Source organism: Metopolophium dirhodum, chromosome 1 (genome assembly GCF_019925205.1).
Source record: "Metopolophium dirhodum isolate CAU chromosome 1, ASM1992520v1, whole genome shotgun sequence".
Classification (NCBI taxonomy): Eukaryota; Metazoa; Arthropoda; class Insecta; order Hemiptera; family Aphididae; genus Metopolophium; species Metopolophium dirhodum.
In genome coordinates this window covers 147,344,634-147,361,738 of record NC_083560.1, presented here as the reverse complement: position 1 = coordinate 147,361,738, position 17,105 = coordinate 147,344,634, and the positions used below count along the sequence as shown (strand labels likewise).

The window sequence follows — 17,105 nt, the reverse complement described above, 5'->3', positions numbered from 1 at the left end:
AAAAAAAAAAAATATAAATTATAGATAAATTTTAATTTTAGGGACAGACAAAGGGAATTAATTTTGGAACTTGAAATCGCACTCCAACAAGAATTACACGAAACATTTACTATAGGGCCGGAGAACACACCGAGGTGTTTTATAGGTCATATCAATACTGCAAATAATAACGTTGAAGAACCTTTCACAACTCTCGAAATAACTAAAATAATAGAAACTATTACTAATATCATGTATGATTTTTCACCAAATTCAGTGACGTCAGTAGATATATTATGTAAACGACTAACAAATTATATGAAACTTTTATACGATCCAAGGGATATACTAGATTATGATAGGTGGTTTTAAAAAAATTATATACATATAAGATAATAAAATAAGGTAGTTAGTTTAATATAAATATAATTTTATACTTTTAGATTGGTGATGATGATTGGTTGTCTAGTCAAATCTGACGAAATAAATACATCAGAACACTTTAAATATACGCCTTATGGAAATGGCAAGGGATTATATTACGAAAATTTAGGACCTACTAGGATTATAGGGGCTGAATATAAACTTGTAACATATTTTTCGTTAAAGGAGTACAATACAAAATATGATTTATTGGGGGAAAAAATGAAAAATATCACAAAAATATGTACCGATCAAAAACATATCGATTTATGCGGGAAATACCAGATAGTAATAACGGATTTATATAGCGAAATAAGTAAACAAAAAGAACGTATGTATTTGTCATTAGGAAGTGGTATGGATCAATTCGATAATAAGCAACGGAAAAGAAGGGGGTTAGTAAACATAATAGGTAACGCTATGTACACGTTATTTGGCGTATGCGATGATAAATGCACTAAAAAAACACGGGAAGCTATAAAGCAAACAGAAGAATCGGGGGCTAATATACTACACATAATGAAGGCTCAAACAACAGTAGTAAAAACAATAGTAAAAAATATAGGAAATACGTTAGAACAAACTGAACAATTATATAGAAACATTTCTACTAAGGAACAACAATTATACGTAAGAATGTTACAAATACAAACTAGAACTGACGATGTTTTAGACTTATTAATGGCAGGAGAAGTACATAATTTATACACAATAATCACAAATCAATACGCCTACGAAACTCAAACGTTAGGACAAATAGTAACAGCCGCTAGAGAAGGAATAATACACCCAAGTCTTATGACACCGCAAGAATTAGCATCAACTTTAAAATCAATAGAACTAACAATTAAGAAACAATATAGCATTCCTATGGGAACAAAGGCTTCAGAATTAAATGAATTTCAAAAAATTACTAAAATGAGTATTTACTATGAAAACGATAATTTAGTATTCATTACAAAAACACCTGGTTACATGTGGGAAGTGAAGCACTGACCGTAAGTTGTACAGATATGGTCGAGCCATTTACGCTAGATACTAATAAAATTGGAGAAATAACTATCGTGAACAATAATTGTCAAGTATTTACACAAGATGCAGTACTAACCGCCACAGAAGAGATTACCAACACGAATTATAAAGACTTCATACCTACAACTAATATAAAAAGCATTTTAGAGAAGATACCTGAACACATACATAGATTCGAAGTAAATAAAGAATGGGGAGACAATCCAAATATACAATTAACGGATCTACACGGCGTATCCAAGTCCTTGGATGAAGTACAACGAATGATAGACCAAGAAGTTTTAAGAGAACAAATCCAAAAACACCAGTTTATACACAGTAACTTACTATATGTAACAATATTATTAGCAGCACTATCTCTCGTACTCATAATAGCAATATATATATTAATAAAATGCAAATATATTAGTGATGAACAAGTAATAGATATACCCGGAAGGATAGTTAAATATAGACCATCAAACAGAAGTGACTACATAAGGGGGTTTGAAGAGACACTATTCACTCCACCACCGTCACCAAGATAATAAAAAAAAAAGAAAAAAAATTTATAGAAAAAATATATAAATAAAAAAAATATATAATAATAAATAATAAGCTAATTAATTAATATAAATAATAATTATAATAGTAATGCAATCAAATAATATAATTATGTTTCAGAAAATAAACAAGAGAACGTCAAAATAAAATATACGTTAACCATTAAATTAAAATTATAAACATGGTCGAAAATGCACAAATATCTTTAGATTATTCATTTACATTACATGCAATCGATTTTATTAAAGAATTAAAGGAAGTATTATTAACTAGTGCGCATATTCAATTAGTACGAAGAAACATAGTATACGTAAGTTGTTTTGAACACCATGTACTAGAAGCAAACAATAGAATGCCCGTACGATTATCAGAAGAAGAATTAGATTTAGTGATGATTCCTTTGACCACTTATCTTCATCCATTTTGTAACCTTACATGTCCGAATAGATCAATTTGTTTAACTATAGGTGCAGTATTAAATCAATTAATTAATAGACGTATCATTACCACCGATTTCTTTTTATAAATAAATCCTTGTAAAAAAAAATAAATAAAAAAAAATAATAATAATAAATAAATAAATAAATAAGAATAAATCAAATAAAAATAAATAAATAATAATATAAATTATAAATACGTACAAATAGAAAAAATAATACGTAAAAATAATATTTCATAAGTAATATTAACAGAAATGTAGAATAGTAGTAATATGAACGTAACTATCGTAATAAGTAATGAAATTTTAACTATTTCAGAGTATAAGAAGAAACGAAATATAAATACACATAAAAGTTTAATATATAAAGATTTTAACAGAAAACAAACATGAACGAAAACATACCATTGTCGGCAGAACTACCGTTGACACTACAAGCAATAGATTTTTTCAGAGAGCTGAAAAACGAATTATTAAACGGGCAGCACAACCAGTTCGTCCGGGGGGATATGATTTGTGTAGGATGTTTCAAACGACATGTCATAGAGGCTAATAGGAGAATGACTATGCCGTTTACACAACGTGTTTTAAATCAAGCTATGGTACCGGTAACTACATTTATACACGCAGTAATTGTTAACCCTAGGGCAGATAGTTCAATCTGTGTAGAAGTCGGAATGCTTTTAGAGCAACAAATCTCACGATGTATATTATCCACGGACCATATATTCGAAGAGTAAAACAAAATAACAACAACACAAGAAAATTAAAATATATAGTAGTAATATGTAACCATAGTAATAATAATATACATAAATTTAATATTTTATATATATATTCTAGCTCTCAAATCCGTTTTTTCATAATGGATTTCGAATTCACTATGATCAATAGAACCGAAATATTATTGGTATCCGGCGCCATCTCCAACAGTTTAGAAAAATATAAACCGATGAAACTGGAGGGGAATGCTCTTGTACTTACACAAGACGATAAGTTAAGGAGGTTCCAGCGCCGTGACTTGGGAAAAGTTGTGCAAACAATCAAAAGGGTATTCCGGAGTAAACCAAACTTGACCACACCATTGTTGGACCAATTATACAAAAGTATAAACCATCAGGGGGAGTCGACTTTGTCAACGGTATACCTACAGAAATATTTGCACATCGATAGCAGGGAGCCAATAATAGTTTTTTGGAACGGAACGACAGATCTAACAATTGTAAAAAGATTAAGGTTAAGGGGTATTTTAGCGTTTTTAAATATAACGGCGTACAGTGATAGGAATAATAATGAATTTAATTTAAAACTAACTAACATAGAGACAAGGGAAACCTTATATTCAGGTTATATAGGAAAACTTAATAAAAACGGCAGGATGTTACACTTATTAGAAGCACATGGATTGGTGTGCAATACGAATCATCATATCACGCATTGTCACGATCCAATTGCTGATGTAATTTTAACCAAATGCGTTTTTGACTATGTAGTCACGAAAATAAGGCCAATATATTTGTATAGACTAGGTAGAAAATATAGAAAAAAATAAAAATATATATAGAGATTCTTAGGATAATTTCACGGTGAAGGTAATTACGTAGACTTAATACAGTTATATTATTTTAGATTTATCGAAGAATTAAAAAAAATATTAAGCACCGAAGTACATATTTATAAACTTAAGGAAAATAAGATGGAATCGGTATGCTTTAACTGGCACATATTAAGAGCAAACAAAAGATTAAACGAACGTTATGATTTCAAAAAATTAAATAAGATAACCAGAAATATTGAACTCTTTATGAATGACCATTGTAACGGAGAATGTAAGGAATTACTTAAATTAATAGAAAAAACAAGGGATCCAAGCTATATACTCGAATATCCTAAGTAAATGAAATTATGTTGACATATATGTGTAACAGTTTATTATATTATTCACATAACTTATCAATTGGTGGAAGATTTATTATAACTAACAAATATTGTATTCAAAAGGGAAAATAGAAACTTATATTATATAATAAACTAACATTTTAACACTTCTAATATTATAATTTCAGGTAATCAAAATTTTATATTATTATGTATTCAAATTTTATCTTATTGTAAAAAAAAAAAAAAGAGAACACAAATGTAATGAAATAATATTGTAAATTACATTATTAATGTAAAATGTCATAAAATATGTATAACAAAATTGTAAATGTAAAACATATATATCTATCAATTATTGTAACTTGTTATAAACAAGATTGTAATGAAATGTAAAAATTATAACAATTTGTAAATGTAAATGTATACCAAATTGTATAATCAACTACTGTTGAATAAAATACTATTAATACTATTGAACTTAAATGGTATTGTTAAAGATTCTTAACCTTACAGGCTAATAATCTTTTTTTTGGCAGGGAGGTGTAAAGGAATAGCTTTACGTACTCAATTCATTTATCAGTATATAAGTATTATTATACTCGGAGGGGCAGTTCTCCTTGAGTTGTTATGGTCTCCTAGACGTAACCTCATAGTTAGAAACTATATCCTATTTTGGCAAACTAATCAAGGGGAGCGGCCAACAACAAGTCACGAGCGGCGGTTGCGAGAATAACAACTTATTGAACCAGCTACATACACCGCGCCCCGTCCATGCGCAGGATCCATCAAAGGAACCGACATCATATATAGGAGGGCTGGAAACACAGTAAAGACAGATGTACCTGGACCAGCAACGCAGAAGCGACTTCACGCCACTTGCCATATACAGGACGACGACTACTACTACTACTATTACCACGACGTTACTATACATTTTATATTTGTTCTAATAAAACATTGTATTATAAATCTAATTTGGCTACCATTATTCCCAAATCATCTACATAGTGAATCCCTGAAGGGGGTAGCACGTAAAAATGGGGTGGATGGAGATAAATACGTGATATAAGTGACGAGTGATGAGGCAAGTCGGCAGGTATTATAAGAGTTAAACTAAATTTGGATTTAATTATTATTAGTTATATATTTTTCGATTATTTTTTGTTCAGATATGACATTTGCTGCTCAAATGTTAAATAAATGTAAGCAGCAGACAGAACAATTGCGACAGAGCATCTGCAAAAGCAGCAGACTGAACAACTGCAACAGCAGCATACAGAACTACTGCAACAGCAGCAGACAGATCAAATGCGACAGCAGCAGATAGAACAACAGCAACAGGATGATGCAAGTTTATTTAAATGGTCTCATGCTGCCATATTACTACTGATTGAGGAAAACGGCAATAAAAGCTCTATATGATTGGACAGATCAATGTCCAAACAGAATAGTAATTGGTGCCTCCCTAGATATTACAGGTGCCTTTGACTATGTCAGATGGACACCTATATTCGAACAGCTAAAATTCCTTAAGATCAGCAACAGGATGCTTGCACTACTTGAGAGTTATCTCGCAAATAGATCAGCTACGCTTACTTCTGACAATGTGACCAGTGTTGGACACAGATAACGTACATTACGTAATTATGCATATATTAATATAAGCCACAATCATCGGCGAACCTACCGTCTGATATCACTCCGCCGACGGGTCCCGTTCAAAGCGCACCGTGTCATAACGCCTTTTTTTACTATTGTAACGGCGTTATATACACAATATAGATATTATAATCGTGTAAACTATACAGTTAAGAATATCTTTTACCAGCTACAACCAAGAACCATTTTGGCAATCTCAGATCGGAACACGGACCTCCATATCCAACGACATCCGATGGTTTCGTGAGTCGGCTGACAGCCACATACCAATTATTGTTAATTATTATTATTATTCCCATTATATTATTGTAACCTATTATTTATACATATTATTATTATTACTACTATTCGTCATACTCCCCCTATTGGTCGCGACCGCCCCACTATACATGTACTATTATTATATACTTTGCCCACAATACATACCACAAAATCAGTTCAAAGTATTTTCTTGTGTTTTGGTACCCTATAATATCCGATATTAATTATATATAAGCAACGAAACGTCGATTAACTCCAGCGATCTGTGATCAACGACTAGTCACGTTACAACCAGAACAAGGCAAATGACACGGGGCTGTCCACAGGGTTCGAGGTTAGGACCGACACTCTGGAAAGTAGCGATGTCAGACGCATTCAAGTCCATGGGACATCAATCACACATGATTGCCTACGCAGACGACATAGCACTCGCTGTCGGCGGTGCAAGGTTAGAAACAGTAAGAAAAAGACTAATGCAATATTTTGACCAACTGACAAACTGGTCAAACAAGTTCAGCCTAAAATTCTCAATGGCAAAAAGCCAAATTATGACTCTAAAGGGTGGGGTCAAACCCACTTATACAGTGCCATTTGGCTCAAGTGCAGATGCAACACCGATTAAAGCAACCAAGACAGTAAAATACCTTGGAGTCATTATAGACCCAAGAAGATCATTCAGATATCACGTAGATGATATCTCAGACAAGTCCAAGGAAATGTTAACACGCCTACGCTCCATGACATCAGCCAACTGGGGGGTAGAACAGAGCACGTCATTGGTAATATACAAAGCGGTTTTCTTGCCAAGAATTACCTATGCTGCCTCCATATGGCAGAAAGCACTAGAGCTTAAATGCTCAATAAAAACGCTTGGAAGCACCCAACGAGACGCCCTACGTGCCATAACTGGCGCATATAGGACAACGTCCACAGCCGCTCTACAAGTCATATCAGGGCAATTACCACTGGACTTAGAAGTGAAACGCTTTGTCCTTCAAAGAACATTGAAGACAAATGATATATCATATCAAGAATATGAACGGAATCTACAGGATCTGTTAGAGGTCTGGCAAGAAAGATGGAATAATCAGGACAAAGGTGAGTGGACCTTTCAACTCATTCCGGACGTAAGAACCCGGTATGGATTACCACTTACAATGGACCACTACACGAGCCAAATGCTTACTGGACACGGAGACTTCCGAGGAAAGCTCCACTCGTTCAGCTTAGTACCGGCTCCGGGATGTGCTTGTGGAAATGGCAGCGAAACAGTCAAGCACGTTCTTCTCGCCTGCCCAAGAACCAAAATCCAGAGAGAACTCCTAAAAAGTAAACTCCAACAAGAACAAAGTCCGTGGCCACCATATGAAGGGGCCATTCTGAAAAACAAGACGACTTACGAGGCTTTCCGAACTTTTTCTCGGGAAAGTTTTAAGCAAAGAACGGATCGATGATCAAAAAGATCACCCTGCGGTCTGGGCGGTATTAGAATAGGCCCGCAGTCTCACCCGCTTGTCGTAAGAGGCGACTAAAGGGAAGGCCAGTCGGGGCCGGCGTCTAGGACGCGGACACACCGAAACCTCCGGGGACTAGGGTGTTGGGGGTCTTGACTGCAACCTCGAGAAGAGCGGGTCGATCACTTCGGTGATGCCTCTGGGAGGCGTGGCTAAGGCTACCGAGCCTCTAACTCGGGGGTCGCGGCCACCGCGCCGGCGGCGAACGCTGCTGGTAAAGGCCCACCGTGAGCCTGTGGCACACGACCTGAATCTCGGAAGGATCACAGCCGAGGCCCTAGCCGACGAAGCTCGGTCCGACCATCCTACCATTGATGGGCTTTCCTAAAGGGGGCAAGAACGGTACTTCGGGATGTGGGGGGGGCCCCGCGGTTCTGAGCAATTGGCGCCGTGCCCCCACACGGCGGTCGCGCACTGGCCTCGGTCAGGGTGTGGACGACGGCGGGTTGGTTTCGGAGTGGCTGTTAGCAGGAGCTAACCTTGTGGTTAAAATACCAAGCTAGGTCTAGGGGAAAGATGCCGAGTGAGAAACCTCCTCAGCTCCAACCCAGCCTACCGGTGGGGCTATATGCACCGGAGGTTGCCCGTGACCAAAAACGGGAAGCAATGAGGATAGCTTGCGATCCCACTTGGATGGCGAAGGGTCCGTGAACGCCCCAGCCAACGGTACGGGCGCTATCTCTCCCGACTTCGGTGGGAACGGGTGTGCGCTCGGTGCTCGTGGTCCACAGACGACGCGCGGCCGGCATGCCGTCCGTGAACCTCTGCGACTCTCGACTAGTGCACAGCGCTAATGTGAGGTCCGCAGTTGTAGCCGAAAGGCACCAAAACCCAGGAATCTACGTGAGGAAAACGGCAGACAACTTTTGTTCAGGGCGGATTTTACAAAAGAAGATTTGGCAATCAATAGCAGATGAGTTGGTGAAGAATACATACAGTGTAACTGGTCCTCAATACCAGTGAAAATTTTGAGGTCTGAAGAGGACTTACAAGTCAATCAAGGACCATAACGGTAAGTCTGGAAATGACCCCAGAACTTGGCTATATTTTGAAATTACGGATGACTTGTTAGGGGTGAAACCCTGCATTACCCCCATAGCAACTGTTTCATCAACGGGGAAAAGGGACCAACCTGAAGTGGACAATTCTCTCGCTTCTGATGTAAGTCCTCATCGTGAACTTCCGAAAAAAAAAATCCAAATATTCATCTCCGGTAGACAAAGTGCTATTATCGATTGAGGAAAATCGAAGAAAACAAAGAAAAGAGGCATAAAGAGAAAATGGAATAGAAACGGGAGGCTATTAATCTTTTAGCTAGGCTTGTTAGGGTCTTAAGAGACTAAAAATTAGTAATTAAAATTCCTATTTATTTGTAAATAAAATATATTACCTGCCACGTTCCCAAACCTAAGATTGGATATAATTTGATATGTGACTGAGGATTAATATCTGTTAAGTACTTGATATTATATAAATTATTTATTATTTTGTTTTTAATGACCAAAGGCAATACCTTGGAAAATAAAGAGTAATGATTTAACTTATTTAACTTATTAATCCTATTTTTACCACATCATTTCCAAACTTTGGAAATCCAGAAAGTGTCAGTCACTTATATGTAGCCACAGGTTACACCAATCGGATAGTACTTAAGCTAAAGTATTAAAATACTTTTTAATTACTTAAATACGCTTATTCTACATACTTATCAAAATAAGCACCTATTCGTTTTACAATGATATGTTTTTTATTTTTTTCTGTGTACACTATAAGTTATTGAAATAATGATATATTTTCAACTTCAGTATCTTGTTTAATAGGAAAGTGAACATAGTTGGTCATTTTCATAACCTGCATGTTAGGAATTAAGACAATTGCTGAGACGATATGTCTATATATGTCGAAGTGGTAGTTGAATCACAAATATTATCCCTCTTAATTGCTCCTTGACGATTAATTGAAACTCTCCACGAGCTTGTACATTATCATCTACAGGTGGTGTTTCGTGTAGATCAGGAAACTCATCATCTTTAAATAAACATATATTATGTAAAACACGGCATGCAATAATATATTTGGCAATTAGATCGACACGTTTCATATCTAAGGTTGTCAGAAGACTTTGAAACCGCCCGTTAAGGAAACCAAAAGAATGTTCAATTGCCATCCTGGCAGAGGAATGACAAAAGTTAAAGTTCTTTTGCTTTTGAGTTAAGTGCCCATTGTCACGGTATGGTACTAGTAAATGTTCATGTAATGTATAAGCGGCATCACCAATCAAATGACTAAATGAGTGTTACTAGGAAATTTAGTTGGGTTGTTATGATCTAGCAATTGAGCTAACTGCTTAGTTCATAAGTTGCAGGTAGCAAGACCCTTGGTAAAGGATTTCTCAGGTAGGTTTGACAAAATAATTAGACTTGTTGAAAAGTTAAGTTGTTTATTAAATTTCTTCTGCATAAAATATTCTAAGTCCAATTTGACAAGTTGTTATGTTGTCTCTCGCGAAGGTGCTCGTCTGTACTATGGTGAAACACGTCTAATCTACAGGCCGTTCGGGTCTGGTTTTATAGGCCCTCTTGCTCTCCTACTTCCCCCTAGTCTATCGATTTATCTGCGGATTTCACAGGACGTTGTTCAATTAATCATTGATACATTCCCACGTCTGGTTATTCCGACAATCGTATCCTGTTATCGTGTTTGCGATATATGTCATACGCCATCCGTTACTTTCCAGATACTATGCACTTCATACATATATATATATATATGCATATTCCATAACAATATTTAATTATTATATTCACGCATTTAAGGTGAGATTGTAGTACCTATTGTGATGAGATAATTAAGATTAAATATTTAATTGTTATATTCATATATTTAGAATTGAAGGTGAGATTATAGTAATGAGATAACAAGATTCGCATTGCCCTCTCAGTATCCTCCCATAGGTTTTCTATTTGCAGATATGACTTTGATTAATGTGCCATTGTTTATCTAGTTTTTTTATGTTGCCAAATGTAGCTGAAGGCGGAACGATCACAATAATATATTATGTGTATTATTGGGTTCGTTACACCTCCCCTCTTAAAGTCATATTTTACTGTCTAAACATTAAAATGTGGCTCAATTCTTAATATTCAGTACAAGCACCTTCCCTAATTTACAATTTTACATTCATAAGTTGTTACAATCATGTTTACAATAATTATCATTTTACAATTACATATTTGGTTACATTATTTCGTTATTGTTTTCAAAAATATACGTACAATCCACAATATATTTTTGTTACATTGATTTTCAACATTAAGTACAATTTATCATTCAATTTTTTTTTTTTTTATATTACAATTAGTATTACATTATATCATTATTAATTATTATCTATGTTAGTTTAATTTAATAACATATATATATATATATATTTTTTTTTTTTTTTTCTACAATATCACTTATTTTAGTGTTAGTATTTATAATATCATTGCTTAAAGCTAATACAATATTTTCTTTTTGTCTACATAATATATATATACTTTCCTTATGTATTTCATCTCCAACACCGTGTTAATTACATTAATTAATAAATTTATAATCATATATATTTTCTTTTTACCTTAGTTCTATATTTTACCTTTATTTCCCACATGTTTTCTTATGCATATATTTTATTATATATTTTTACTCCTTGTAAAATTGATTTTATTGCTTCCCAAGAATCTAACGTGCGATATTTAGTTACTTCCAAAGCATTTCCCGCTAATTTAGAAGTTATAATTTTTAACAATAGTTGTTTGTCTATCTCCGTAATATCGTTGAGTGCTATCTCACATGTATTTATAAATTCTGCTACGTCTTTTTTACCCGTGCAAATTGGAATCATAGAAACTGCATTGTCTAAATCCATCTTATATTTTATGTTTGCTACTTTTTTCCTAGTTATTTGTTCTAATTGAACGTGTTTTACACCTGGATCAGATCTAGAGCCTGATCTACCCGATAATTTTTTGTTTTACACTTTTCTGTGGGGTAAGTACTTTACCTAATTCCTCCGTTTGACTTGAAGTCCTAAAATAATTTTTTCTAGTAACGTTGTCTATACCTTCTATTATCTCTGTAGTATCTACTAAAAATTCCTCTTTTATTGTCTTATTTTTCCTCACTACTTCTTTTCCTAATCTTTTATTTTTAACTAGTTCTATCGATTCATCCGAAGAACTACTTTCAATATCTGAATTACCCGATTCTTTATTCATATATATATTCAATAATTTCTAATATCATTTAAGAATTTTTAATTTATTTAACTCGACATGTATTCTCCTCATATACTCTATATATCATATGCGTACGATTTATTCACGTACGCCGCGTCGTATTGTGTAGTGTATACACACACTCTCACACAGAAAATGCCCGTATTTTTACGTAACTCTGTCGTTGCGTAATTTCTATCGCTCTCCCTACGATATATAACAAGTTTTGGGTATTAGAATATCATTAATATTGGGTAGCTACTCCAACTTAATAAATATTTTAATATCCAATTTCTTATTAATCCTTACAATTACATCTAATTATTCTATTACTTATTACAATTTTAATTATCTATTTATCGAAATATTACTGCTATATTTTATTACTATACTTATTCTATGCTAGCCTTCCTATTACTTCCACTTGTAATATTTTTCCCAATTTATTTCTTTCAATCTAATTTTCTTTGTCTACAATTTTTCAACATTAAATACTTCAATTCCATACACCTATATATAAGGTCATATACTGCCTTTAAGACACAATTTTAACTTTATTACAGTTTATTCACAAAAAAAAAATCTTCTTTATACTTCAAATACAAAAACTCTTTATATACTTTATCTCAATATTTCAACTTCAATATTCTTCTATATTATTCCCATGTAAATCTTCTTTATACTTCAAAACAAAATCTCTTTATATACTTTATCTCAATATTTCAACTTCAATATTCTCTATATTATTCACATGTAAATCTTCTTTATACTTCAAAACAAAATCTCTTTATATACTTTATCTCAATATTTCAACTTCAATATTCTCTATATTATTCACAAAACATTTGATCATTTAATTATTCAATAGGTACCTATATTTCCAACAAAAATCATCAATTATTCAACAATTGACTAACAATTAATTCACTTCAAATTTGTATTTCAATAATCACTTTTTTCCTTTTCTCTAATAAAATTTATTTATCAACTTATTACATTTATTCAACTGCTACGCGTGCATTCATATGTATATTTTCCCAATATTTTCTCTATAAAATTCTATATTTTTTCTATTACTTTTTCAATTAACTATAGTATTCCCTTACTATTTCATTTGTTGATTCCTTTTTAATTTAACTATTTATTTCTACACAGATCAGTCTACTGCTGTCTATTTTACCACAATTCTATATATATTTCTTTTTCAACAACTTATATTTTTCTTTCTTTACTATATAATACAACAACTTATTATATGCACCTTCACCAAAATCAAAACTAAAAAATTTTTTTACCGCTGGCTTCCTTAAAAAAAACCAACGTGAGACGTGTACCCAAGCTACAATTCTATATGTAATTACAACTTAATTATTTAACTCACATAATCCCTGCACCTACTGCTCTGTTCATTGTTTTTTTTTTCTAGTCTGCTTTCCTGTCTTTAATTCTGTTCTTCACTTCCCGGAGTCGTCAAGGGTGATTGGTCCTCGACTGTGACTTTGAAAGTTGCCTCCGTGTAGTTGATTTGAATCGAGCTCTGCGTCACTCCTGCACTTCCTCCACTGATTTCCGCTGCTTTGACTGCTCGACTCGCCTCAATTCCTTGGAAGTTCCGTACTCGACTGCGCCAGTGTTATGATCTAGCAATTGAGCTAACTGCTTAGTTCATAAGTTGCAGGTAGCAAGACCCTTGGTAAAGGATTTCTCAGGTAGGTTTGACAAAATAATTAGACTTGTTGAAAAGTTAAGTTGTTTATTAAATTTCTTCTGCATAAAATATTCTAAGTCCAATTTGACAAGTTGTTATGTTGTCTCTCGCGAAGGTGCTCGTCTGTACTATGGTGAAACACGTCTAATCTACAGGCCGTTCGGGTCTGGTTTTATAGGGCCTCTTGCTCTCCTACTTCCCCCTAGTCTATCGATTTATCTGCGGATTTCACAGGACGTTGTTCAATTAATCATTGATACATTCCCACGTCTGGTTATTCCGACAATCGTATCCTGTTATAGTGTTTGCGATATATGTCATACGCCATCCGTTACTTTCCAGATACTATGCACTTCATACATATATATATATATGCATATTCCATAACAATATTTAATTATTATATTCACGCATTTAAGGTGAGATTGTAGTACCTATTGTAATGAGATAATTAAGATTAAATATTTAATTGTTATATTCATATATTTAGAATTGAAGGTGAGATTATAGTAATGAGATAACAAGATTCGCATTGCCCTCTCAGTATCCTCCCATAGGTTTTCTATTTGCAGATATGACTTTGATTAATGTGCCATTGTTTATCTAGTTTTTTTATGTTGCCAAATGTAGCTGAAGGCGGAACGATCACAATAATATATTATGTGTATTATTGGGTTCGTTACAGGGTCATCAAGGTAATTTTTCAGTTCAGATAACCTGAAAACCCGTTGGTTGTGTACTGAACCAACATTCCCAGCATAGCAATGAATAAAACGACATTTATTATCACACACGGCCTGTGAAAAATCAGTAAATTAATACCGAATAATACTTAAAATGTAAAATGAAAATATAAACATACTTGTAATTGAATTGAATGGTGACCTTTTCTATTAACATAAGCTTCTTGATGGTCATGAGATGCAGGAATGTTAATATGTGTCCCATCAATTGCACCAAACACATTTGGAAAAGTGCTAGTAGATAAAATCCATTTTTAATTTCCTTAGCTTTTTCCTCGCTTGGCCAAGTTATGAAAGCTGGTGCCAAAATTTCCAAAGCAACAAAGACTCTTCTGATACATCTTTAATGCAGTTGCCCGCCCCACATCAAATTTTTCACAAATTGATCTAAATCATTTTTAGACATAATAAAATAGATATAGCTAATTATAATAATATAATACACACAACAGTAGCTTTGCATGTAACAATAATATTAAGTATGTATACCAAAAATACCTGTATGAGTCTGGAGTAGCCATTTTCCAAATTGCAATTAAAAATTGTTTATTTGGTGAAACGGATTTGTAACCTGGATTTGTTCTATTTAACTTTGGAGCAATTAGAGTCAATACAAATTCGAATGTGCTTGGAGCATATGGTCATGAAGTTAAACCCCCCACTTTGGCGGATTCACTTCAAACCAGCGGCAATATTTAGCAAATTAATTGAAAATAATTGCAAATTGGTTTTTAGGATTTGCAAATCAAAATTGGAATTTTGGCGAATTCTTTTGCAAATTTTGTCAGCCCCCCCACTTCGTCCGATCCGTTCCAAACCAACACCAATATTTAGCAAATTAATTGCAAATAATTGCAAATTGGTTTTTAGAATTTGCAAATCAAAATTGGAATTTTGGCGAATTCTTTTGCAAATTTTGTCAGCCCCCCCACTTCGTCCGATCCGTTCCAAACCAACACCAATATTTAGCAAATTAATTGCAAATAATTGCAAATTGGTTTTTAGAATTTGCAAATCAAAATTGGAATTTTGGCAAATTTTTTTGCAAATTTTGTCAGCCCCCCACTTCGTCCGATCCGTTCCAAACCAACACCAATATTTAGCTAATTAATTGCAAATAATTGCAAATTGGTTTTTAGAATTTGCAAATCAAAATTGAAATTTTGGTGAATTTTTTAAAAAATCGATAAAAGCCGCATTTTTTATAAAGTACGAATTTTTTATCAAAAATCGATTTTTTTTTTATTAATTTTCCTTGAAATACAGATTTTTATTGATTTTTATCCAACAGACAAAACGACAAACTTGGTATGACTTTGATACTTTAGAGTTAATTCATACACTTACGTACAAACAGCACGGGGTCCGCGATCTACCGCAGGTAGATTGCCTACCTGATAATAACTGCTGCGAATTAGAATTTTTATCTCGGGCAGCAGATAATTTAAGATAAATATAGAATATCAAACACTGAATATTTAATAACGCATTGAACAAAGTTTGAGTCATATAAAAGTTTGTACATTTAACGGGTAACGAAGTGCACGGTATCAGCTAGTTTGATATATTTTTTGAATAGTGTCGAAATGTAATTTTACGTTTTTAAGTTTTGTAATGCTCGTTTTATTAATTTTTCTTATGTAATAAGCAATAATGTTATTTTTTTTTCAGTATTATTCATACATATTTAATTTATACATAGTTTTTCGTTTTAAAAGGGCGTATGATTTTTTTTTTTATTACTAAAGTAATATATTTTGAAGAGCTTAATTTTTAAATACTAGGTTTGTTTAATACATTTTTTTTTATATAATATACATATTATATTATATAAAATATTACTCACTACATAAATATTTACAATACATGATATTCTACTTACCTTAATGTAACTACTAGTCTTTCTTCAGGTGCACGGAAAAAAATAACAGACCATATTTTAACATAACTGTTATGCTAAGTGTTTTTATGTAGAGACAACAAAAATACAATAACCAGTACGCTAATTTAGATTGTAAACACCGGAATGTGAAGAAGCAGGAACAAACATTATTTTGTTAATTATAAATATTTTTATGTAACCTAACAACCATTTAAAACAACAATTAAATTATAAACGTTACCAAGTAAAAAAGAAATTTTGGTAAACTAAGCCTAACATATAAGTAATTTTTACCATACCATTTTGTAATCGTTAAGATTACCCATGTTAAAACAACTCATTTTTAGTGTAGTAGTAAAAATTCTATTTTTTGTAGTGGATACAGAATAATATAATAATGTACACAATAGTTTCTATTGTGCTTAACAAACGTGGCTGTATAGTTATTAAACAAAATAATATGACTATAACCGTACTTTTTTGTTATCATTAAAATACGTTAATACATTCGATATCGTTATGATTGGTGTTTCCAATTGAATGTATCATATTGTTAACATTAAGTTAGTTGTGCTTATTATAATTAGATTAGTTTAACTGAATCAACTGTGTCGGTAACACATGAATGATATAAATAGCCAAAAACCCGTTATCGCTACCCAAATATTGTACACAATATTGTTAACACTACCCAGTACTTAGTACCCGCAACGGTTGTGACTGTGAGGTTTACGGCACAAGTCACAACTCACAAGTGCTAAGTGCACAATGCACAATCCGAA

At 33.2% G+C, this 17,105-nt stretch overlaps 1 protein-coding gene across 1 annotated transcript; it reads left to right on the top strand.

Annotated features, from left to right (window-relative positions):
- The first annotated feature begins 3,299 nt into the window (after window positions 1-3,299).
- Window positions 3,300-5,719, top strand: LOC132933250 (uncharacterized). Its single transcript, XM_060999562.1, has 2 exons — window positions 3,300-3,945; window positions 5,508-5,719. Exons 1-2 carry the CDS (start codon window positions 3,300-3,302, stop codon window positions 5,717-5,719), a joined length of 858 nt encoding a protein of 285 aa, XP_060855545.1.
- Window positions 5,720-17,105: the final 11,386 nt, after the last annotated feature.